Source organism: Enoplosus armatus, chromosome 20 (genome assembly GCF_043641665.1).
Source record: "Enoplosus armatus isolate fEnoArm2 chromosome 20, fEnoArm2.hap1, whole genome shotgun sequence".
Taxonomy (NCBI): Eukaryota; Metazoa; Chordata; class Actinopteri; order Centrarchiformes; family Enoplosidae; genus Enoplosus; species Enoplosus armatus.
Window position 1 is genome coordinate 13246628 of NC_092199.1, and position 22115 is coordinate 13268742.

Sequence of the window (22115 nt, forward strand, 5' to 3'; positions counted from 1 at the left end):
TGACTGTCCGCCTTCAAAACACACCTGCATCGCCACCATGTCTGTGACCAGCAGATTCCTTGTGTGAGTGTGTGTGTGTGTGTGTGTGTGTGTGTTATGGGGGTCATAAAGGCCTCCCATTTGTTCTTTCAGGGCTGGAGGACAAGCAACAGACACAGGTGGAAGGTTTTTTTTGCAGTTTATTTCCACCTGAAGATTGTCTGCACCTCAATTCTTGGTTGATGTGAAGGTTTTAATTACTCTGGCACAGACTTTGAACACTGATGTGCAAAATCTTTACCAAGCTGGATGTTAACAAATGGACCAAAAGGGATGAGGAGTACAGTTCTGGAGGAACAGCCATGACTGGACTCACAGTCTGGCTGTGATTAGACTGCCCTCTGCTGGACATGTTAAGGAATTAAGTCTCGTGAGAGGATTTGAAACCTGAACGCCCATCCTCATCATGTGGCACTCCTTTCATCCTTTCATCCAGACCGGCTCGCCTGGTTGGTTGAGTGTCGTCTGCCAGCAAGACTCCCTGATGCCAGTCAACACCTTTATCATCTTCACCTCACACGTCCTTCGACAACTGCCAACACCAACAACTTTTTGTAGTGTCCTCTAACTACAGAAAGCCTCAAGCTTATAAATCAGCTGGTCTGGTTGTTAGCCCTCAAGTGACTGTAGCTGTATATGCAAACACACTGATTTATTCTAGAAAATGAAACTCAAGCTCATATACTTTTTCCATTTACAGTTTGCGCCCTTATTTCTTCTTTGAAGGGAGACATTGATAATAATGCTGAACATATATGGAGTGTATTGACCCAAACTGTCGTTTTACGTATTGAAGATCCACCTCTGTGATTAAGTTCATTTCTTTTGTATTTATTTTCTTAATTTCTGTAACAAGAGGCAGCCCCCGATTTACATTATGCATGTATAGTATATAATGTACATACTGTTTTTTTTTTCTCTTTTCTTTGTTGTGTTTATGTAGCATGTAAATCATAATGGCTGTAGCCTATACCCGTTCACCTTTTTAGTTTAACAGCTAACAGTTTACAATAGTGGAAGAGGGACTTTGTGCAGCTCTTTGTAGAGCAGTGAAACGTCCTCGCACTGTGTTATTACTAAAGATCAGATAATACATGATGCTATATGAAAGAAAAACTCACTATGCCAAGTTTGACAAGAGAGTATAGGACACAAGCGGGTTCAAAACACCCTTGAATATCATGTGAATTCCAACTGGAATCTTAAGACTGTTTTTTTCCCAAACAGATCAAACTAACTTGCAGCCTCATCGTTCATTAGTACACGGTTTGATCTCAGTTTGGGAAAACTGCTCATGAATACTTTGATGAAGACTTTGAATAAAAATACATGCTGATCAGAAAACAAGTTTTTGTGTGCATGTGAATTCAGTGAGAAGAGTTTGATCGCTAAAACGTACCAGGTCTTTGGTTTGGTGACTAATATGTCGCCCTGCTGACTCAAATAGCTAGAAAAGTTTGTGTAATTAACAAAACCTGAATAAAGAAGAGCGCTATCAGTCTCCATCCTCACTTAATGTATCTACATCATAATTTAACTGTAGTGGGAAGTTTGTTCAACAAGAGGCTCAAATACAATCAATCTATTCCTAGAATATAATACAAAGGGAGACAGGAGCTTTTCAAAAATGCCTGGCAACTTGTCAGTCATTCATTCCAACGCAGCTTGTAAACAAAGTCAAAGACCAAGAATGGATTACAATTTCTGACATTAACAAATGTATTTTAAGGCTTTTACCTCATACAATGTATAAATCTGACATGCTAAACTAAAGATATAACAGCAGTTTTTCAACTTCTGTCTAAAGTTGAAAAAAAAACAAATCAAAACAAAAAAACAAAAGCAAACCATACTCATTACCGACTTTAGTCCAGAGAATACGGTCAAAATTAACATGTTTCTTTTCTAAAAACGAAGCAAAACAACAAAACATCTACTGATAACCCTGATACAGGATTTTTACGTATAAAAATAACTGATAGTACAGTTCAAAATTAAATTCACAGTATTTTTATGACGCTAGAAGACACAAACTGTATTTTTCATTAAAAAGCAAAACACAAATGGTCCACAGCCATGATAACAAATTTTTGAATGCTTTTTTTAAACGTTTAAAAAGAAAAAGAAAAAAAGAATGTGAGAGGAGGGAGGGGCATGATCCAGACAAAAACCTCTGCATGTGTGAAAAAGTTTAAAAATGACATTGTGAATCTTAGGCTTCAGAGCAAAATGGAAACAAATAAACAAAACAAAACAAAAAAAAGCTGGGAAATGTCCTCAAGTCTGTCCAGGGTTAACATGGAGGTATCGGTCAGCGACGCCTTGTTCCCATCACTGCACTCATCTGTCTCATTCATGAAGATATCTCCCTCCATTAGTTTGTCCGCTTCCAGTGGGATCAAAGAAAAAACTCAAAAACATTGCGGCTCTGTAGACATGGTGACATCTTAAACTCACAGCCAACGTAATGCCTTACAGTTCGTCTCTTAGGCAACGAGTTTGCCTTTTGTTTCGTTCTGATTTGAAGCAGGTGGATATCCGTGATGGGTGTTAACAAGTTTTCAAGTCCTGAGTTCCACTGAGCAGCAGTTGAGATGTTTAAGCTCCAGGCTTTGTGTTCATACAAGTATATATTAATATTTCTCATCATAACTGTTCAACAGGTGACAGTTTTTTTAACCATAGTTAGGAGAATTACGGCAAACAAATCAATGCCTTAAAAAAAAGGAAGATTTCTGAACATTTAAAACACTTCAGTTGTGGTAAAAATACATTATATTCCCAATGAAGAAGCACCACGTCAAAAATTTGTTGATGTCATTCCTCTGCTGTTGTTAAAATGGTGTTGATGCGTCTGAAACGAGAAAGAAGAGGCCTCCATATTAATCTATTTGCAGAGCTAAGAGTTCCTACTGTTTATTAGCACTGACTGTACTAGAACATACTGTGATGATCATTAAAAGGGCGCCCACTCACAGTCAGTGTTTCAAGCCACTGGAGAATCCGTGGGAGTCACCATTGGTTTGACTGTAACCATTTCCTACAAAGTAGGATCAACACTGTAAATCGACAAGCTCAACAGCAGCATGCATTTCAGCATTTTAGTGATTTTTGAGGATGACTTTGAATGTGAAAATCCTGCAGTACCTGTGTATCCGTTGAGATGGCGGTGAGTTAAACCGTTTGTGGGTGAGGTGTGGTGGGAGGGCAGCAGATGGTCACTGCTGCAATCAGCGCGGTCTGTGCGCCGGCGTTTTTCTGGCGAAAGACCGTTGTCATGTTTAGTGTCCTTGGTGTCAGAGTAATGTCGCTTGCGGCTCTCCTTCTCCTCGCTGCTCCTGTTCTTGTGGCTCCTCGCTGCTCCCGGGCTGTGCTGCTCGGCCTCGCTGTCCCGCTGCCGCCTCCTCCTCTTCTTTTTTGTTTCAGTGACTCTGTCTGAATCCACATCGGAGCTTCTAGGGGAAGACGGAAAACACACCAGGATTATTCTCAATACACGACTAAATTGTGGTATCAGGCTGTCATCAGCTAAAGACAAATTATGTAGGGCTACAACTCACAATGAGTATTTCCATTATTGATTAAAATATCAAAAGTGAAAAAAATGCCCAACACGACATCACAGAGCCCAAGGTGACTTCTTCAAATGTCTTGTTTTCTCAACTAAAAGTCCCAAACCCCAGAATATTAAGTGTACTATGATGAATTGCAAATTCATCAAAAAAGTTTTTTTCTTTGGATTGACTAATTGATTAATTGTTTCAGCCTTAAAAAGAGAATTAAATTATGCAATTTAGTTTACAATGGAGGAAAGTACAACTGATGGTGATCTTCTAACACTGAATGGTTGTGCAAGAAGGCTAATATTACTATCCAAAACAAAACACAAAGAAGTGTCATGCAGCATGGCGGCAAAGATAATGTTACTCACCCGCTCTCACGGTGCCGCTCCTTATCCTTTGACTTCTTCTTTTTCTTGCTCTTTTTGTGTTTTTTAGAGCGCCGGGTCTCAGAGCTGTCATCCCTCTCCTTGCTCAGAGGATCAGCAGTCCTCTTGTGATTCTGATCCTCCTTGCTTGGAGCAGATTCATGTGTGGAGAGACGAGCCCGAGGTGGCGAGGCCTTGGACTTTGTGGAGGTTTCTGGCACTGTGGCAGGCGAGGAAGTCTCCTCTTTTGACTGGTGATAGTCCCTCTCCCTGCCGTTGCTCTTGTCCTTCACCGCCCGGGATTCTCGACTCTCCTCCTGCCTCCTGGAGCGACTATGAGACTCCTCTCGGTAGGGATGACCACGTCCCCTCCGCTCACGGTCCCAGTCCTCTCTGGACCGGTGGTGATGGTAGTGGTGGTAATGGTGAGAGCACCTGTCACGGTCACGCTCCCTGGGGTGGTGGAGAGTCCGCTCCCAGCGACGCTCAGACTCCGAATCCCTGTAGTGACGATCATGAGGAGGCAATCGATCCCTGTACGAGCGATGGCGGTGGTTATCTCGGTAGTCCCGTCTGTACCGATGACGATCACAGTCACTTTCTCGCTCCTGACTCCTGTCCCTGTACTGTCTCTCCCTGTCTCTGCTCCAGTCAGAGTGCAGTCTGTCTCTCTCCCTGTCTCGGGAAGATTGTCCTTCATTGCCTCTAGAACTGGGCTTGGACTGGTGTTGCTCCTTAGCATCTGTACGTCCTTCAGTCCCTGCTGATGGACCACTGGTCTTTGTTACATCCATTGCTTCGTCCCCACTTCTACTAACCTTCTGTGGAGCTGCCGAGGTCCCGTTGGTGCTTTGGGAGCAGTCTGGCGGGGTGGATAAGGCTGCAGGGCAAGAGGAAGCAGGTTCTCTAGATGTGACAGATGTGTGGGTCTTTGTAGCAGTAGCTGAAGGTGGAGAGCTAACAGCGCAGGATGCTGTATGCTGAGGCGGTGGTTCAGACACAGATTTAGCCCTTGTGTCAGGAGTGGAGAGGTGCTGGCTTTCACTGGCAGCAGGATGGATGCTCTGAGAGAAACTGGCTTGAGATGAGGCAGAAGTATGTGCCTCTTTGCTGGAAAAACAAACAAAATATACAAGCATGTAAATATTGCTTTATATCACACTTAAGGTGTTGTGTACAAATGTGAGAAAAACAATGTAAATGTCAATGCAAACTCAAAGAAGATTTTTTAACTGCTTCACACGTGGTTGACAGGGCAATAGAGAGCTAAGTTCACCTTGTTTGACTACGCTCACTGTCGAGTCCATTAGCAGCACCAGTAGCCACAGAGGTTGAACTGCCATGATTACTGCCAGACATCTGAGGAGCAAAAACAAGACATGGTTATTAAATTAGACACAAAACCACTGTTTCAAGTTATCAATACATTATGAAGAGATAGCAAAAAAAACTAAGCGTATAATTTACTTTATCAGAGGTGTTGTGTCCATTCACTTTGTGGTGTCCGTAATGGTGCCCATTCTGACTGGATTTAGAGATGCCATGGGTTGGTCTATTTAATCCGTTACCATTGTGGTGCACTCCAGACTCTCCGTTGGTGGCTTTAGGAGATTTCTCAAAGACCTCTCCTGCTCTGTTGTTTCCATTAAGGTGAGACTTGGCTAAACGGCCGTTGTCCAGAGCGCCACAGTTCTCCGGGTCCGATTCCTCTGAAGACTCTTGGCCGTATGGCACCAAGAACGATGCACCATTCCCTCCAGTGTGGTGATCCCCGTTACTGCAAGATGTGCCATTAACGTGGTTCAGCTGACGTGGAACAAAGCGAATGTCTGAGTGGACGTCTGAGGTAGACTGCGAGGAGGATAGAGAGCTGGAGGAGGAGCTGCTGCTGCTGCTGCTGCTGCTGCTGCTGCTGCTGCTGCTGCTGCTGGCAGAGGACGGCTGGCTGTAAGAGGAGGAGGAGGAGGACGGGCGGTTTGGTTTGCCTTGTCCAATGAAGAATGAAAGCTTCTGGCGTTTGTCATGGTCTGGGATCATTGTGGGGCGGCTGATTGAGTGAGAGATGGAAGAAGAAGAAGAAGAAGAAGAAGAAGAAGAAGAAGAAGAAGAGGAGGAGGCCAGTCCATGGCTAGGTTTTCCCACAACACTGCTGCTGGTGCTGGGCTTGGAGTTGTTTGGATAGTCCCTCAGAGATCCGTTCCCATTAACGTGGAGAGTGCTCTGAAGAGGATAGAACATGTTGTTTGAGTGTCTAGGTCAAACACTGGCTATATATTTCAAATTGATAACATTCAAATGTGTATGTAAGCAAGTCTGCAGTACCTTGGTCATGTGTGGTGGCAGCTGGGGACCTATGAAGCCAATGTTGTTGTGCTGGATGGTGGTGTTGATGCGTGGTATCACCACCGGTCGTGGAGACGACTGACCAGGGATGCCTGGGTTATGGCTCATGTGGCCGTAGTCCCCGGCTTTCTTCACATCACTGGACCTGGTGACACAAAAGAAAGGGACGTTAGCAACAGGAAACATTTGAAATGTTCATTGAATGAGAGGGTTCATATTAAGGATCAAGACTTTTTAACGTTTCTTAGACATTAAAAAGACTCTCTACAAAATAAAAAGTGGCCGAACATTTTTAATTTACTCACTTGATGTAGAAAAGGACATAGGCCTGCTGGTTGAGAACAGACCTGATGTCACTGACAGACACAGAGGAGTCGTTCATCTGATACCACTGCCCGTTGCTTGCCTGGGACACGACAGAACAGTTGGCAGGTTTTAACATATTTTCTAAATGAAATGTTACTTCTCTCAGTTTCAGTTTCTGAATTGGGTTTGAAGTGTTAAATATAATAAAGGTTGAGAAAGTTTGACTGTCAAATACAAATATCATCATATATAAATGTGTTATCATATGTATTATAACATAATATAAATACTGTGTTTCTCGTATGCACTCACACTAAGACCTGGAAAAACATTTCTCTCTGTATTATTAAGTTAAGAGCTCAGGCTGTTAAGAGCAGGAGTTGTTGTAGGAACTAAACTGTTACAGAGAGTTATTGAGAGTGTTGGAGAGACAAATGTGTGCATGTGTACTTGGCAGCAGCGTCCTAATGGATTAGAACAGTGCTCCAAAGCAGTACCTTAATATAGCAGAAGTAGTGACCAGCATGACAGCTGAATCCAGAGTGGACCAGGACAGCATACAGCCCGTAGACCTGGGGGTCCCCTTGGGACTGAGACATGAAGGGCCGCAGGTCAAGGTACTCTGGATATTTCACATCCTGAGGACCCAAAAACAATTGATTAATATTACATTGAAATATTGACTTAATAAAAACACATGCATTACAGGTAACTCCAGGCTCTGGATATTACAGTCCACACATGTCGTGGTACCTTTGTGATTTTGCCTCCACTAAAGTTAGCAAAGCGTTTGAGTGAGAGGGTGAGCACATTGGAGCTGCGGTGGATGGTAAATCTCTTTGAGGCTGTGACCATTTTTTTGCACCTAAGAAAAACAAATGTTCAGTTCGTTAGCTGGCAATCAGACATATAAATAAACAGACAAATAAAACACTGGCTCTTTCTTTCGTCTTTGCTGAATTCTTTTTGTCAACAAACAACTTACTTGGTGCATTTGTAGGCGTTTTCTCCATCCAGCTGTTCTGGCTTGACAAACTGCTCCAGAGCCTTGGAGACACTGGGAGCCGTCTGCATAGAGAGAAAATCGTATTTCAGTACTGTTAAGATCCTTGCAAAAACCAAAAAATTGGCTACATATTTGCAGTAAAACAGAGACCCACAAGTGACAATGAACTGTGTCTTACCTTAATTTCCAGAGTAATATCCAGAAAAGGGTCAAATGTATCAGAGACTGCTTTGCAGTTTAAACATTTAACTGAAAAAGAAAAGTCAGAGTTTATTTTAGCAAAGCTGTAAAAGAAACAAAAAACCCTGACATTGTGTAGAAGAAACAAAGAAACACTAATAGTTTACCTCTGGACCTTAGATACCCGCCAAATACTTGATGGATGAAAGTGGTTGCCTGCGTTTGCCTGTCCAATCTGTCCCAAAGATAAATATGAGGATGAAAAACAACCAATAAGGGTACTGATATAACAGACTGGTTTCCTTATTAATCCCAAAAACAAAGATTATATTGGTTCAGAGAAAAAAATGTATTATAGTATTTCTGATTCTGATTTGGGTCTGACAAGACAACATATTGAGAAAGGGAGGAATTAGAGCAAGAGTAATTAGTTGAGAGGCCACCTGTTACTACAGAATAAGATACTTAAAGTTCCCCAAATCCCTTTTTAAAAGTCCCCTGACCACAATGGTCAGCCCAGTGTATCTATTATCTATGCATGTAGGCTTCATATGTGTACATAACCTTGGCAATGGCTCTACACTGATTTCATGCATTTCAGCAGAAAAACATGAATACTTCAATGTATCTACATATAGATTTACATTTAAGCCAGACTGGAAAGCCAAAAATATGGTGTCAACCTTTTTAGGTAAACATATGATGGTTTTGTAAATGGCTGAAACTTACTTGGTTCCAGGTAAGCAGGACTTTTGCATAGCATCCACTGTGTACCGCAGAAACTCATGGGCATCCTCCTGGCTTCCATAGCGGAAGTGCTTTGCAATCCCTGTGTGGGGGGGAAAAAACAAAAAACAAAATATTACACATATAAGAAGTTGATATTATATCACACTTACAAAGATGCAAAGTTAAAAATTCTTTTAGCAGCAGACTACAAACTCCAACCACAACATTTCCCTCCAAAATTAAAAAGGTAAACAGCCACACAGCGCCTCCTGTCATTCATTTCAGGTAAACATTTTGTAAAAAGGGTTCAGTGTTTGAGCTTACTTTTGAGTTCATTGAGCACACCAATGGGCTTTATGACATTCCCAGAGTTGGCAAAAACCTGAATGATGTGATTTTGCATGGTGCACATCATACAGAACCCCGGCTCATGACCTGCAGCAGGGACAGATGGACAAAACATTGATGAGTCAGACATGAATCAGGCAAGAAAGCAGCTCATAAATACTGCCAAAGATTGATGTGATAATTATTGCATGACTGTACAATTACACAAGAACTTCCTTGGTGCAAAGACGTACAATGAAACCCTAACTTACACGTTTTAGAGTGCTCCCGTGTCAACATGTAGTTGGCAAATGAAGGGGTGTAGGTGAGACACTGCAGGGCTGCGTTGAGGAAGCAGGTGTTCCCCATGTTCTGCAGGCCTGCACCAATGCGGTGAACCTGGGTCCACTTTAGGTTGAGCCGCTCTGGAGGGAAGAGCACCTTCTGGGGCAAGTCAATGCCGTCATCACTGCTTATCACTGGACACACAGAGCAAATATCATTACTAAAATTAGAATCAATGCATTTGCCTGGTCAAGGACATCAACAAGTATCTGTACATATTTTACATTGCCTATCTTAGTACATACTGACACATAGTAAAGGAACATCAGGACCTTACAGTCATACCGATGAGTCTAAACTGTTATATAATGTGATTCTGACAGCTGAGTAAGACTGTAAAATAAGCTGAAAGAGAAAAGACAAGACAGTTTGCTTTCTCTTTTGTTTCTGCCAAAGCCAGGCTGCTCTTTATGTCAAAACAACAACTGCATCGCAAGCTCAAGTGATTGATCATGGTCTCAATTCAAAACTGGCTTGGTTATGTAACTGGATGAATGAAAGTAGAGTGGAAGCAGCAACACAACACCCACAAAACCAGTTGTGTCACACTCTCCTACAGAAACAGTAGCAGAAGAGTTTTGCTTCATTAGCGCAGCTTTGTATTATTCACATATAAAATTACAGCACAACAGTTCTCAATTTTCTTGCAAGAGTACGTCACTACATACAGCCAATTCAACAACGTTTGGCAATTAGGAACATGGTCTATTCTGTAAAAACTACTTAATTACCTTACAATATGTCTGAAAAAGATTTTGTTTTAAACCTGCATTTGTTATGAGCCCTAACAAAGTATACATCAGCATTTCCAACATAGGCAGGGTAATATTGACTAATGGTATTCGCCTGAAATGCAAACCTATTTGTACTGTTTGACAACATAGGTCAGGGAACTCTTCCATGTGTCTACTGTGTGAGGGATAAATGAAGGGTAAGGCAGAGAGTATAACTTGGCTGAGCCTGGGTCTGCACGCAATGGAATATGTGTAACCAGCCAACATCCTAAATAGTTTTCTCCCAGCTTTCAATACACATGCAGTAAAAACACATCTGATAAAAGCCCTTGCTCCTACCTTGCTCCTTGGGCCGGTCCACAGAGGAGGGTGTACTGTTGTAGACTGCAGCTCCAGGCGTTGGGCCCAGGCAGCCTCCTGGAGCCTTCAGCCTCGGAGAGTCACTGGGCATGGTGGGTCCCATGGCCCAGCTGCTGGAACAGCTGCCGTCCATCCCCACGTCACCACTGGTGAAGGGAGATCGCTTGCACCCGACTGACTCGTGGTCAGACTTTTCTGAAGATCTGTCAACTATGGTCATTGTTCATTGCTGCATGAGGGGCAAAAAAACAGAAGTATATAACTTTATGAGCAGCAGAAAATACAGGTTAAGTCCAAGGTTTTGTGTTTTCCATTTCTGTTGTTGGAGACACACCTGTCTGTGTGGCACATCATGACACAACCTAAAAGCTTTGATCTTGAGAAGCTGTATTCAAATATTGAGCCATAAGCGAAACGCACACTAAATTATACATGTCTTTGTGTTCTCATCGTATCGCCCACAACTAACTTGGATAACATTACAGTACATTTAGATTACAACCACTAAATGCCATAGACAAAGTATCACTATTTATCACAAATAATCACTTACAAAATGCAGTCAAATACATCGTAATATCTAATTTCACGCTTATCTTGTACTATCACCTATAGTAACAGCAAAGAATATAATGTAAGTATTTATTTTAAAGGACAAAAAATACGTTTTCACTATATTCGAAAAATCAAGAACAGAAGAAAAGTCTATTCACTGTCTCAGGGATACCCTACACTGTGAGAGCACATTAACGTATAGCAGATTATTAATATAAAAAAGTACCCAAACTTAGTGGGAGCAGTCTGAGATAGCTGAATCCCTCAGCACTGAACTCTGGTGGTATGTTATTATTATACCTAGCATTGTATATTATGACTAATATAGGAACCTTGCAAGGCTCCCTTTAAAACGAAAACGTCAGAAAACACTGGCAAGGTATTAACTTCTATTTTGAATATACCCAAATCGGCCAACTTCTGAAACCTAACATGAAAATGATTTTGCCGTGCTAAAGTTACCAAGTAAACCTTGGCTACTAGCTAGTTTAAAAACTTGACTGAGGAAATTTCCTGGTCGGAAGCACGTTTACAACAGCAGCTGTTCCCTCCCACCCGCTCCGGCAGACTGGCTCACGTTGGCTAACAGACGGCGGCTAGGCCTTTAACACGCAGCGCCGCTGAACCTCAATAAAACACGCGTTAAACCTTTGTTAGCTCCTATGGGCGACGGAGCACCGATTAAAAGCTCACCTTTCTTGACGAAGACTGGAACAGAGTGATTAACGAGGAGCGTGCGATTCTCGAAGCCATCGACACCATGGAAACGGCGAACGTAACACTTAGCTACCGAACGGAGCTAACATTACGTGCGGCGGCGCTCGTGCGGCAATATTGATGCTAACGCTGCTAGCTAGCTCGGCACGATGAGAGCTGACTGACATGGCGGAGAGTAACATAACCATTTACTATAAATGTCGAAGGGCACTTTTCTGTTTCCACTTCGAAATAGATTTGATTTACAATGCGTGGGCCCGAGTAACGGGACGTCTAGCTAGCTGGGAAAGGAGGGGCTCGACACCGGCGGCTGTGTGTGCTCACTGCGCTGCTCGTTCCGACATGACAGACAACCGGTGTGAGGCTACTACAACAAATCGCAGGGGCTCAGGCCTGCTAAAATAGTACGGCTGCACCGTTAAAGTGCCACTCAATCGTAAAAGCAACAACACACTCACCTGGAATCTGTTATTAATACGTTAATAGCGGTTGTAAATCCATTCCTTATTTCCAGCGGGTGTCCGGCGGTGAACAATGACGTAGCTAATTGCCCCACGGGTACATCCGGGTACCTGCGATGAAACGAGGTCTCTGATTGGCTCGCTCCGCCGTTTCTCTGCGAGGAACGTGTTTCGGGAAGATCCGTCGCATGTACACACCTCTGACCTTTGTGTACATGATGTACAACCAACAATGTGTGCTTTATACCTATAAAATTGTACTGTAAGTGGTTCCAGCACAATAATTTGGCTGTAAACTAGACTGTCAGATTGCCCTGACAGCACAGATTGCTATATTTATGCTGAAATGCCCATTTATAAATAGAATACTGAGTACCCACAGTATTTTCCACTATTAAAGTTCTCAAAATATGAGTGCATCTCCTGTGACCAGCTACTCAACCTGTAAACCACTGCCAACCACATGTACAGGCCAGAGAACAAAGAAATGTTTGAACATACATACACGGAAATAAATGTGCCAATGTTCCCTCAAAATCAGAAGGCTTATTGTGTCCACACCTTTTCTGCTGTTAAATTTGCTGACAATGGGCAGCTTCTTCTTCAGGATCAAGAAGCTGCACAAAATCATAATAGACATAGTCAATTCTGCTTGTAGGTCACTTTTTCAATTTGTTATAAGTGTAATATTTTCAAAGCAACATCTGAAATTATCAATAATCACATATTGCCTTAGAAATAGGTTTTATTGGAACAGCTGAATGAAGATAAATAATTGCACCCTTACATCCAGGTGTACAAGACACACTCAAATGCCTACACACACACACACACACACACACGCTCAACCACTTGTACCAAGTCACTAAAACATAGTACAGCAGTGGTTGATTAAATCAAGTTTTCACAGTCTGTGGAGTGTTGAGATTCTTAAGGCTCAGGTCTTGTCCGACTCAGAGAAATGAACTGTGACTTGTGAGCTCTGAAGCCGAGTGATCTGTCTCCTCAGCTGCATGATCTCTTCCTCCTGCTCTTCAACCCTTCTCTGCAAACCATGGATCACCTGAGGGGGAAAGAAAACATTTTTAAAATTGGTTACTAATTATTATTATTAGGAACCTAACTGCAGATGCAAATGTGATTAATCCTTCCTGGATAGAAATATATAAAAATATATATACGTTTATCCCCACATACTATGTCTTTGTTGCAGAAGAGTTCACTCTGTAGAAGCTGGCTGGACGTGGGTCGAACATCAGGCTCTTTACTTGTCAGCTTCATGATGTACTTAGTCAGGACAGGCCACCTGTGGCAGAACGAATCTGGGATTTTCCCCTCTCTCAGGTCCCCAAGGGTCCGGACCCGCTCCATTTCTGTCCCAAAGGGCTGGAATAGCTCAAGAGCCAGCACTCCGATGCTGTACATGTCTGACTGGGAGAGCAACAACAATACAAATAAAGTTTAGACAGTTGTTACAAATGTAACAGAAAGGATGGAAGGTCTGAAGGTCTGAATTCATCATCATTTAGTTGTAATACTATTAATTTGTTTACCTTTGAATCATAATGGGAGCCCTCCAGTTGTTCTGGTGCAGCATATACATAAGTGCCAACACCTGTAGTGTGTGAGGAATCTGCAAAATACACCAGAAATGTGACTTTAAAGCTAATAGCACCATCTACTGGTGGTTCTGTGAGGTACTGCGTCATTAGAAGGTGCACTATTACCACTGCTAGGTGAGATGGAGCTGTTATGGCCATCCATTATTATATCCCTGCAGGCCAAACCAAAGTCCCCAATCCGAACATGGCAGTCATGACCATGGAGGAAAATGTTCCTTGGCTGTGGAAAGACATTACAATTAGTTCCATATGTCACTGGGTGTAAAGATTGGTTTTTCCATGTAAGTGTTTCATATAACATATTAAGAGCAGAAATCAACAAGTTCAGGGTTTTAGACCATTTAACATTACAGTCTAAATCTACACTTATTTTCTATACATTTTCCCCATAAAGGCTCTGATGGGAAGATACATACTACATGACTCTCATGTAGATACTGGATGAAGCCACTGCAAAAAGGACAGATGATTCAGAAATATCCAGTGCTTCATATCACATAAACTACTCTATTCAAATTTGGACAAACTGTTCTTTATTTCCTGCATTTCAAATGATGGATTGATAAGCATGTAGGCTTCCACAAAGTAATAATGACCTGCTTTCCTTAGAGTGCCACAACGACCTGTAAATTACTCAGAGGGGTGTCACCAGTCCCCATAATTGGCCCCGCACGCAGCAAGAAGTTATCAGTTGTGGCAGAGAGACTGTCCATCAAACTTTGACACGTAACTCTCAAACCTACATGATAAAATCAGACTGGCTGAGAACAGAAGTAGACTCTGAAACTACCAAACACAGAATACAGAAGTAGCTAATAGGCATTCTAATTTTCTCTCCTCAGAGTGCCAAACGCCTCACAGAAATATGTTTTCAGCGGCAAACCAGACAAACCAGCTTTCAACCACCTCACACCTTCTGAAAGACCAAACACAGACAGCAGTGAAGCTGCAATGCCTGGTCATGTTGGAGGAGAGCAAGCAACCCGAGGAGAGGAGCAGCAGTGTTATGAAGCGTAACAACAATGAATTCTATACTGCAGTTATGGATGAAGACGTGGGACGTATTGAGGACATGTCAAAAAAGTATGGGTGCAATTTTCTCATCAAGATTCAGGACAATGCACCCAAAGAAGTTTTCTGGAAGGTAACTACAACAATGCAACCTTTTTGTATTATTACTTGTGAGAATTGAAACATGTTAAATGTAAGTTTCACTTTACATAAAAACTGTTACATGGACAAAAACATAGCATCTTACATATTTTAATGTCGCCAAATTAATGATAACCACAAGAAGCTCACGCGTTTGTGCTCCAATGTCATCATTCAATTTGTGAAAATAAATGAAAAAAGTAAAAAATAAAGTCCTTGTAGTGTTAGACTGCAACATATTTGTGTTTTACAGTGTTCCAGTTTGTCTTGTCATGTCTTGCCTTGCCTTGCCTTAGGGCCTTGCTATCCTCCCCCTTCACCTAGCTGCCTCTTACAGAAGAGTAAAGAGCATGCAGAGCCTGCTGTCAGCAGGGGCAGACCCTGAAATGAGGTCTGGACAAACACACAGATATACATACTACACATTGATTGACACCCAATACAATGAAATACATGCCACTGGTTCCAATAAAAAGATGACATCTTGCCATCTGCACCAGTTTCACTGTCTTGGCCTCTATCACAGGGACCAGCTCGGTCGAACCACTCTGCACTTGGTGATTGCCAGTTGGCCGAGCATCCTGACTACTTGGCCAAAACCAGGTTCCAAGGTCCAGGCCACTATGATCGCCATGCATAGGCAGGCGGAGGCCTGTCTACGTCTCCTCTGTGAGCACAGTGTAGACGTCAATGCAGAGGTGAAAAGTTTGTCATACAGCAAATCAATGTTTAGCCTCTTTTTTGCACTAATTGAACCTCCTATCTGTGAAATTCACAAGTAAAGAAAGAAGAAAAAGTCACAAGTCACGAGTAATTTGTGATGTTTAAATGTAAAATATCTGATACTAAATAGATTTAATAATTCCTTTTGAAATGTTCTCCTAACCCAAAGGTGTGTGTTTGTTGTGGTTCCACTCTAGGTGGAGGGGAAGAGTCACCAGACAGCTCTCCACCTATCAGTGCACTGCACAGCTCTGTCTGCTGTCCAGATTCTGGCCAGCTATGGTGCTGATGTTAATGCGGTGAACAGCTGTGGGATGACGCCCCTGCATATGGCTGCTGGGATGCTCCATAAGGACATTATAGCCAGCTTGATCAAGGAGGGAGCAGATATCAACATGGTTCGTGTTGTTGTTGTTTTTTGTTGCTGTATTTCTTTTTGCTATGAGTTTGAATCACATTTCTGTGTATAGAGATTCATAAGTGACACCCAACGATTCCCCTTTGCCCTCACTTTACTGAAATGTGTGCATGCAGTTCTATGTCTGTCCTTCATTAAATTCAAGTAAATTCTTGACTATTTCCAAGGTGGTGAAATACACTGAGAACTCTCCTCTGCACATGTCTGTTGTGGCAATGGCTATGAAGACAACTAAAACCCTGGAGGACGACATTAGCTGCGTCTCTGAGCTGCTTGAGCAGGGGGCAGAGCCCGATGTGGTGAACAAAGCTGGAATGACACCTTTACAGATGGCCTGCAGCATGGGCAACAAGGAGGTGGTGGACCTGCTGCTCAGGTACAGAGCCAACATCAATAAGCTGAGCAACGCAGGGGAGAGCTGTCTGTTCCTGTTCCTGAACCACAGACCTAATATAAGGAACAGCTCTCTGCTGATGAAACTCCTCAGTCTGACCTCCCCACTCTCAGTCTACAACAAGAGCGGCCACCTGCCCGCTACCTTGATGCTACCATGTTTCTTCAAGCAGAGAGACCAGCTACTGAAATTCACTCAGCAGCCAAGGAGGCTTCAGGATATTTGCAAGAGTGACATTCATCTAAAACATGTCCATGACAAGAGAGGAGAGTTGCGTAAACTCCTGCCCGAGAGGCTATATGACTCTGTAGTCAACTACTGGGAAGATCTACACATTTCCTTTGTGACAGATGACGAACAGGACTCTTTTGATAGCTCATTTGATATTGCTCCTATTTAACGGTTGACGGTTGGTTTACATTAAGCTATTAAATTTGATAACCTCAAACATATGCTGATCAAATCAAATCTATCAGAGTTTACCTTCAGGTCTCTGTGCATGATTCCCCTGGAGTGAATGTACTCCACTCCTTCAAGGATCTTCCTCAGCAAGCCGAGTGTGTGTTCGGTATCAACACAACCATAAGGGCCTGAAAACACAAAAATAAAATATTTTTTTCCAACATTGTCTTTTATATCTGAGAACAGATGTGAAATAAATCTGAATGAAGTTAAATTAAGTAATAAAAGTTGTGTGCTCTTGATAAATATAATCTGTAATGAAACAATAATAACAATAATATGTAAAGTAATACATGTGTTTACATCTCGAGGTCTGTTCCTCTTTGGGCTTGGTGTTCCTGTCAGAGATCCAGTCCTTCAGTGAGCTCTCACACAGCTGCATCTGGATGTAGAGCATCAGGTGGAAGTGTACCTGCAGATACAGCCGAACCATAACTGAAAACTTCACATTGTTTTTAAGAGTACAGTTTAAGAGTTCAGAAACAAAAATCACACTTTTTACTATCAGTAAGCTATAAAACATGTCAGTGTTTTTTTAGCCTTTCCAATCATTTGTCTGATCACTGAAAGCCTGTTCAAGCACCTACCTCTTTAGAAGGCTTTGCTGTGTGTTTGTCAGCCCACTGCTGACATTCCCTGTCGATGCAGGGGTTGTTGTTCAGTTCGATGCTACTCCTGCTGGACTCCTCCTCTGACAGTGCTGAACTGTCCCAACCCATGGCAGGACATTTGGAGCTCTTCACGGGACCTCGCCGTCCCAGGAACACACAGGGGACGTAGTTCTCGGGAATCTGGCGCATCGTCTTTGGGCACACCACCTGGTCTTTTTCTTGGGTTGGAACTAAAGCTTTGGTGGTCTGGGTCTCTCTTGGGGGTACTTTGGCACTTGAAGCAGCCTTGGTCGGTGTTTGACTGAGGCTTTGGAAAACTATCGAGTAGCTGCTGCCGTCAGGGCTCTCACCAGAACTGGGAATGAAAGAGTCGAGATAGATTAAATAATGACTGTTATTGCATCTACATGCCCTGAGATAAATACTGCAGCAAAAATAGTGTTTTTTAATAATAATATAAATAATACATTCTTAGCAGAAATGTTTAATCCAAAACTTTAGTGGCCAATCACAAGAAAAATGATTTTTAATATAAAACTTGCTGATTCATTTGTGCTACGTAATTAATCTAAAGCAGACCACCTGAAGGTAAAGGATCAATAAACCTAATAAATAATACTAGGGCTGCAATTAATTCCATTATCGGTCAATATACGGAGTATCTTATTGAAAAATAGTTTTACATTTTGTTTACACAATGACAATGGTCAAATGGACAAAATGGTGAAAAATGTCCATAACACTTCACATGTAAGATCAGTTAACGTTGGATCCTACCTGTCCTGTTGTCCAGGTGATTCCAGTGCAGGCAGGAGAGATTCAGGATCTGCAACAAACACGTTTTTCACATAAAGCTTGTGTTTAGATAAGAACAGTCAGTGTAATTGTTCACTAAACTGCGTGAATAGTAACTCAGCCCAACAAACCTGCCGCAGGACAGCAGTTTAATACTCACATGCCGCAGGCTGAACATGCTCCATCCACGCAGTGTGATAGCCCACAACATTTCCATGCTGCAGGCTGGACAACACTTTGACTTCCCTGAGGACCTAGAGCAAAACAAAATATTATTATCATTATTATTAGTCCATTATATCTCTGCATTGCGGGCATAAAACTGGTGTATTGATAAAACACAGATGGCCCACCTTCATGCAGTCATCCTTTGAGACTTTTTTGATGAGAATTTTCTTCACAGCATAATGCTGTCCATCCAGTTTGTTCATAACCTACAAGATGACATCAAACATAATTGATTGTGTTGATCAACTCAACTCATGAGGAGTTTGTTAAAAAATAGTATGAGGGAGTAAAATACCTTAAAAACATTTCCATATGATCCTTTTCCAAGTTTACATATTTCTTCAAATTCACTAAGATACCGGGACGTCTGCGCTTGAAACAGTCCCTCCTTGGGCCTGTGGGAAGGCAAAAACAGACATCTCTCTCACATGACACTGCAGGAATATTCCTTTGAGTCTACTCAACATTATAAACTACTTAGCTTACCTTACAGAAGAATTGTGTGTGTTAGTGCCGAAACATTGCTGGCCCTGCAAAATGAGATGAGGATAAACACCGTAACCACACTGTGTACATGATAAGAACCAGCTAGATCAATACTCTTATTGACAATGTCTATTATACCAAGTGCAAATCTTAATAATAAGATTACAAAGACTCCTTGTGGACATACAGATGATGTGTATAGTTACCTGTGGGTACAGCGAGGAGCTGGCAGCATGAAGCAGCTCAGTGAAGGCCCGATTGTGCTGGAGTCTGACGGTGCTGAACTCATCACTTACAGCCAAAGGCGAGAGAAGGTTCATGGCAGCTAAACGTTGGCCAATGACTATCAGAGGGACGGCAAAATAATGAATTTGGAATTAATAACAAACAATAATCTCAAAATGCTTCACACACAGCCTGACGCAGGGACAGAATGCTAAACATGTATTTACAGTTTTTAAACAACATCTCAGTACATACCTTTAAACAGCATACGTGAGCGCGCTGGATTGCTCTCGTAGACGAAGCACAGGTGCTCCAGTAGGGACCCCAGGAGAAGGTGGTTGGGGATTGCTGAGGCAAACTCGTGGATGGACGGGTAATGTCTACCAGCCATCAAAACCTCGTGGTTATTGTCTGTGTCGGAAGCTGAGCGTACACATACACAGCAAAAATTTAAAAGGAGGAAGAGGAAAGAGGAAGTGGTAAATTACAATAATCATAATGAAAGAATTCACTGTTTGGGCATGATTCTTTGTTCCGTTTTGTTCTTGCGTCATTTTTACAATGAAACTTCCCCTAAAAGGCTCAAAATGGAGATTGTAGCACAAAACAACAGAATTTAGATGATATTTGACTTTGTCGAACTCCAACCAAAATCAAATACACATATAACCACAATATTTCCTCTCTATATTCTTACCTTCTTCAATTACTTTTGCTATCATTTCAACAATGTTTTTGTCTCCTTGGTCCATTTTTCTGTATAAAAACCCTTTTGGTCCAATATCAAGCACTCAGAGATGTAGTAATGAATATCCTGTTCACCTCCAAGGCAGAAAATGAGCTCATCTTGTTTATACATAAAGGGGCGTGCACAGCAATAATGCTTATCTGCCTGTTCCAGCTAGCCTCTCAACTAGCCTCCTCCACCAACTGTACTCTCTATAAACACATGACCGAGCTGAGGCACTTGGTCACTGTGCCAGAACAGGAAGGAGGGGCTGTTTCCTCTGGCAAAGTTGCCTGAATTCTTTACTCTCATTTCATCATACTGCAGAGTGTGTGGAGTGGCAAGTCTCGACATGTTTTGTAGCAGAAATGAATTGCTGACAAAGATTTGACCTGATTGTACATCCCAATAATGTCACTAGAAGATTAAACCTGATTTTACACATGAAGGTCAATTTACTCGTCATGCAGAGTACTACTACTCTACTAGCCTGTAAAAGATGGCTGCATTTAACAGGCAGGGAGGGTCTAATGAAAGACGCTTTTAAATTGCATGGGAAATGTAGGATCCACTGATTTTGAATACTAGGATCTAAAAGTCAGGATTCTGTTGCCCAAGAGTGTAATAATGACCATTACACTGAACTCTACAAGTGCAAAAATATGGTACAACAATGACTGTCCTAGAAGATAAACAATATTAATTTGAAACAACTGGAATAAAATGTGGCTATATTTTCCTGTGCAAGCTAGATAAACTTTGTCTTGCTATAGAGATTCTGAAAGTGGGGCTACTGGTGGATGTTGGGTCATTAAAATCTCACAACTACTATCTGATTACTGCTCAAACCCCATAATGTGGATTAGGAATGAGTCGGATTAGTGAAAGGCATGTTGCACAGGTGTGGACAGGTGTTTGGGATGATGGAAACCGAATTTGGTAATGTTTTGTCATGTGACCATTTATTCGACCGGATATTCTGTTGTCATACAAACTTGCACAAACTACATGAACTGGTATGCGAACAAAGTTTTCTGATATGTGTTCACATGCTGGAGTAGTGGCGGCGGGGGGGGGGGGGGGCTCAACACTACGGCTGGGGGGGGTTAGAGTCACGTTGTTGTTCACATGGCCTATAAATCCTTAACTACGCCCCTGCCAGTTAAAATAAGACAGCCAATCAACACTGTAAACTCAACATCAGACGTCTCATTCTGGCGTCACTGTGTCAAGTAATGTGGGATTAGCGCCACTAATGTTTCCTTAATAGGGCTGGGTAAACGATAACATAACACTAGGTAGAAACATTAAGCACGAGAAGAAAAGCTGCTTACTGTCAAACTGGACTTCATCGTCCTCTTCACTTGCCAAACTTAACAGGCTAACGTTGCTCTCAACCTCATGCCTCCTGATGGTTTTAATGTTGCGGTGGACCAAAAGGTTACTGCTGCTTCCAGAACAATCCTCCGACAGCAGGAGTCCATGGTTTGACGTTGAACTGTACATTTCAGCATGTGAATAATGATGACTTGACAAAACAAAGTACTTATTTTAAAACCAATTCACAACAGCTATCTCACATCTGCAGTGATACGCCTCAGACTACTCGTTAAATCATGACTTCCCAAATGCTTACATCGCGTGAGTCTTTCAGAAGACACAGTGAGAGCTTTTTCTCTAGAGCCCCATATGGCACAGGCGTACTGTCGGTCATGTCAATAGACGGCCATGATTCAACGGCAGTGGTAGTAGTTGAGGGACCGTCTGACAATGTACGTGCTTGACTTACAACAAGCTAAACTGCTACTAAACAGTTTTAATCAAAATAACAGTATAAAATCAACAGACATTTTGTGTTATAATATAAATATAACTGTACAGCTTCAAACCATTAAGAATGACCCTGCAACAAACAGCGATTTATTCGTTTTCTACAATATGAGATAGTTGCACATGCGCCCTAACACTCCAGATTCCGGTGTGTTTGGTGATGAAATGCATCAAAGTTTGAGGCAACGGTTTCGATAATACATATTTATGTACCTCGATATCATTTTTTTTGACGTTGTTATCACTCTTATATGTTAGCTTTGTTTTGTGAGGTTGCTGTTTTACACACTCAACATTTTATATTATTACTTTTAAAAAGTCAAACTGCGCAGTTGTGCGCACGGGTGACGCTCGCGGACACTGCGCAGTCCGCGCGGTACAGCTTCACTTTTGTGTTTACAACATGATGTGG

General features: G+C 42.1%; 3 protein-coding genes across 4 annotated transcripts; 1 reads left to right on the plus strand and 2 right to left on the minus strand.

Moving 5' to 3' along the window:
* Window positions 1-2839: 2839 nt before the first annotated feature.
* Window positions 2840-12071, minus strand: usp42 (ubiquitin specific peptidase 42). The gene is made up of 19 exons (XM_070926872.1): window positions 12028-12071; window positions 10277-10526; window positions 9131-9337; window positions 8856-8966; window positions 8532-8631; window positions 7970-8037; window positions 7801-7871; window positions 7602-7684; window positions 7370-7481; window positions 7114-7254; window positions 6616-6716; window positions 6290-6455; window positions 5937-6187; window positions 5435-5891; window positions 5244-5326; window positions 3971-5077; window positions 3187-3494; window positions 3016-3079; window positions 2840-2893 (listed from the first exon to the last, which is right to left on the minus strand). The coding sequence occupies exons 2-18, from the start codon at window positions 10515-10517 to the stop codon at window positions 3018-3020; spliced, it is 3669 nt and encodes a 1222-aa protein (XP_070782973.1). The 5' UTR covers window positions 10518-10526; window positions 12028-12071; the 3' UTR covers window positions 2840-2893; window positions 3016-3017.
* A 692-nt stretch (window positions 12072-12763) lies between these two features.
* On the minus strand, window positions 12764-21430 carry eif2ak1 (eukaryotic translation initiation factor 2-alpha kinase 1). Of its 2 annotated transcripts, none has more exons than XM_070926745.1 (15): window positions 21208-21430; window positions 19402-19569; window positions 19128-19264; window positions 18922-18965; window positions 18731-18830; window positions 18561-18641; window positions 18368-18461; window positions 18190-18238; window positions 17389-17767; window positions 17105-17213; window positions 16823-16929; window positions 13758-13872; window positions 13584-13663; window positions 13228-13461; window positions 12764-13093 (listed from the first exon to the last, which is right to left on the minus strand). In XM_070926745.1, exons 1-15 carry the CDS (start codon window positions 21377-21379, stop codon window positions 12968-12970), a joined length of 1995 nt encoding a protein of 664 aa, XP_070782846.1. In that variant the 5' UTR covers window positions 21380-21430; the 3' UTR covers window positions 12764-12967. The 2 variants fall into 2 exon arrangements, with proteins under 2 accessions (XP_070782846.1, XP_070782847.1); XM_070926746.1 differs by lacking the exon at window positions 21208-21430 and adding an exon at window positions 19844-19921.
* On the plus strand, window positions 14517-16995 carry LOC139303049 (ankyrin repeat domain-containing protein 61-like). Its single transcript, XM_070926747.1, has 5 exons — window positions 14517-14796; window positions 15101-15195; window positions 15331-15502; window positions 15725-15925; window positions 16113-16995. The coding sequence occupies exons 1-5, from the start codon at window positions 14518-14520 to the stop codon at window positions 16737-16739; spliced, it is 1374 nt and encodes a 457-aa protein (XP_070782848.1). The 5' UTR covers window position 14517; the 3' UTR covers window positions 16740-16995.
* Window positions 21431-22115: the final 685 nt, after the last annotated feature.

Bases quoted from the DNA above. Each gene is read 5' to 3' on its own strand.
- usp42 (XM_070926872.1), bottom strand. From the start codon at position 10,517: ATGACCATAGTTGACAGATCTTCAGAAAAGTCTGACCACGAGTCAGTC. The intron at 8,038-8,531 runs GTAAGTTTCAGC...TCTTTGGGACAG, and splicing joins TCCTGCTTACCTGGAACCAA to ATTGGACAGGCAAACGCAGG. The intron at 6,456-6,615 runs GTGAGTAAATTA...TTGTGTCACCAG, and splicing joins TATGTCCTTTTCTACATCAA to GTCCAGTGATGTGAAGAAAG.
- LOC139303049 (XM_070926747.1), top strand. From the start codon at position 14,518: ATGTTTTCAGCGGCAAACCAGACAAACCAGCTTTCAACCACCTCACAC. The intron at 15,196-15,330 runs GTCTGGACAAAC...CCTCTATCACAG, and splicing joins GGGGCAGACCCTGAAATGAG to GGACCAGCTCGGTCGAACCA. The intron at 15,503-15,724 runs GTGAAAAGTTTG...GTTCCACTCTAG, and splicing joins GTGTAGACGTCAATGCAGAG to GTGGAGGGGAAGAGTCACCA.
- eif2ak1 (XM_070926745.1), bottom strand. From the start codon at position 21,379: ATGTACAGTTCAACGTCAAACCATGGACTCCTGCTGTCGGAGGATTGT. The intron at 17,768-18,189 runs GTAGGATCCAAC...TTTCATTCCCAG, and splicing joins TCACCTGGACAACAGGACAG to TTCTGGTGAGAGCCCTGACG. The intron at 13,094-13,227 runs GTATGTGGGGAT...TTTCCCCCTCAG, and splicing joins TCTTCTGCAACAAAGACATA to GTGATCCATGGTTTGCAGAG.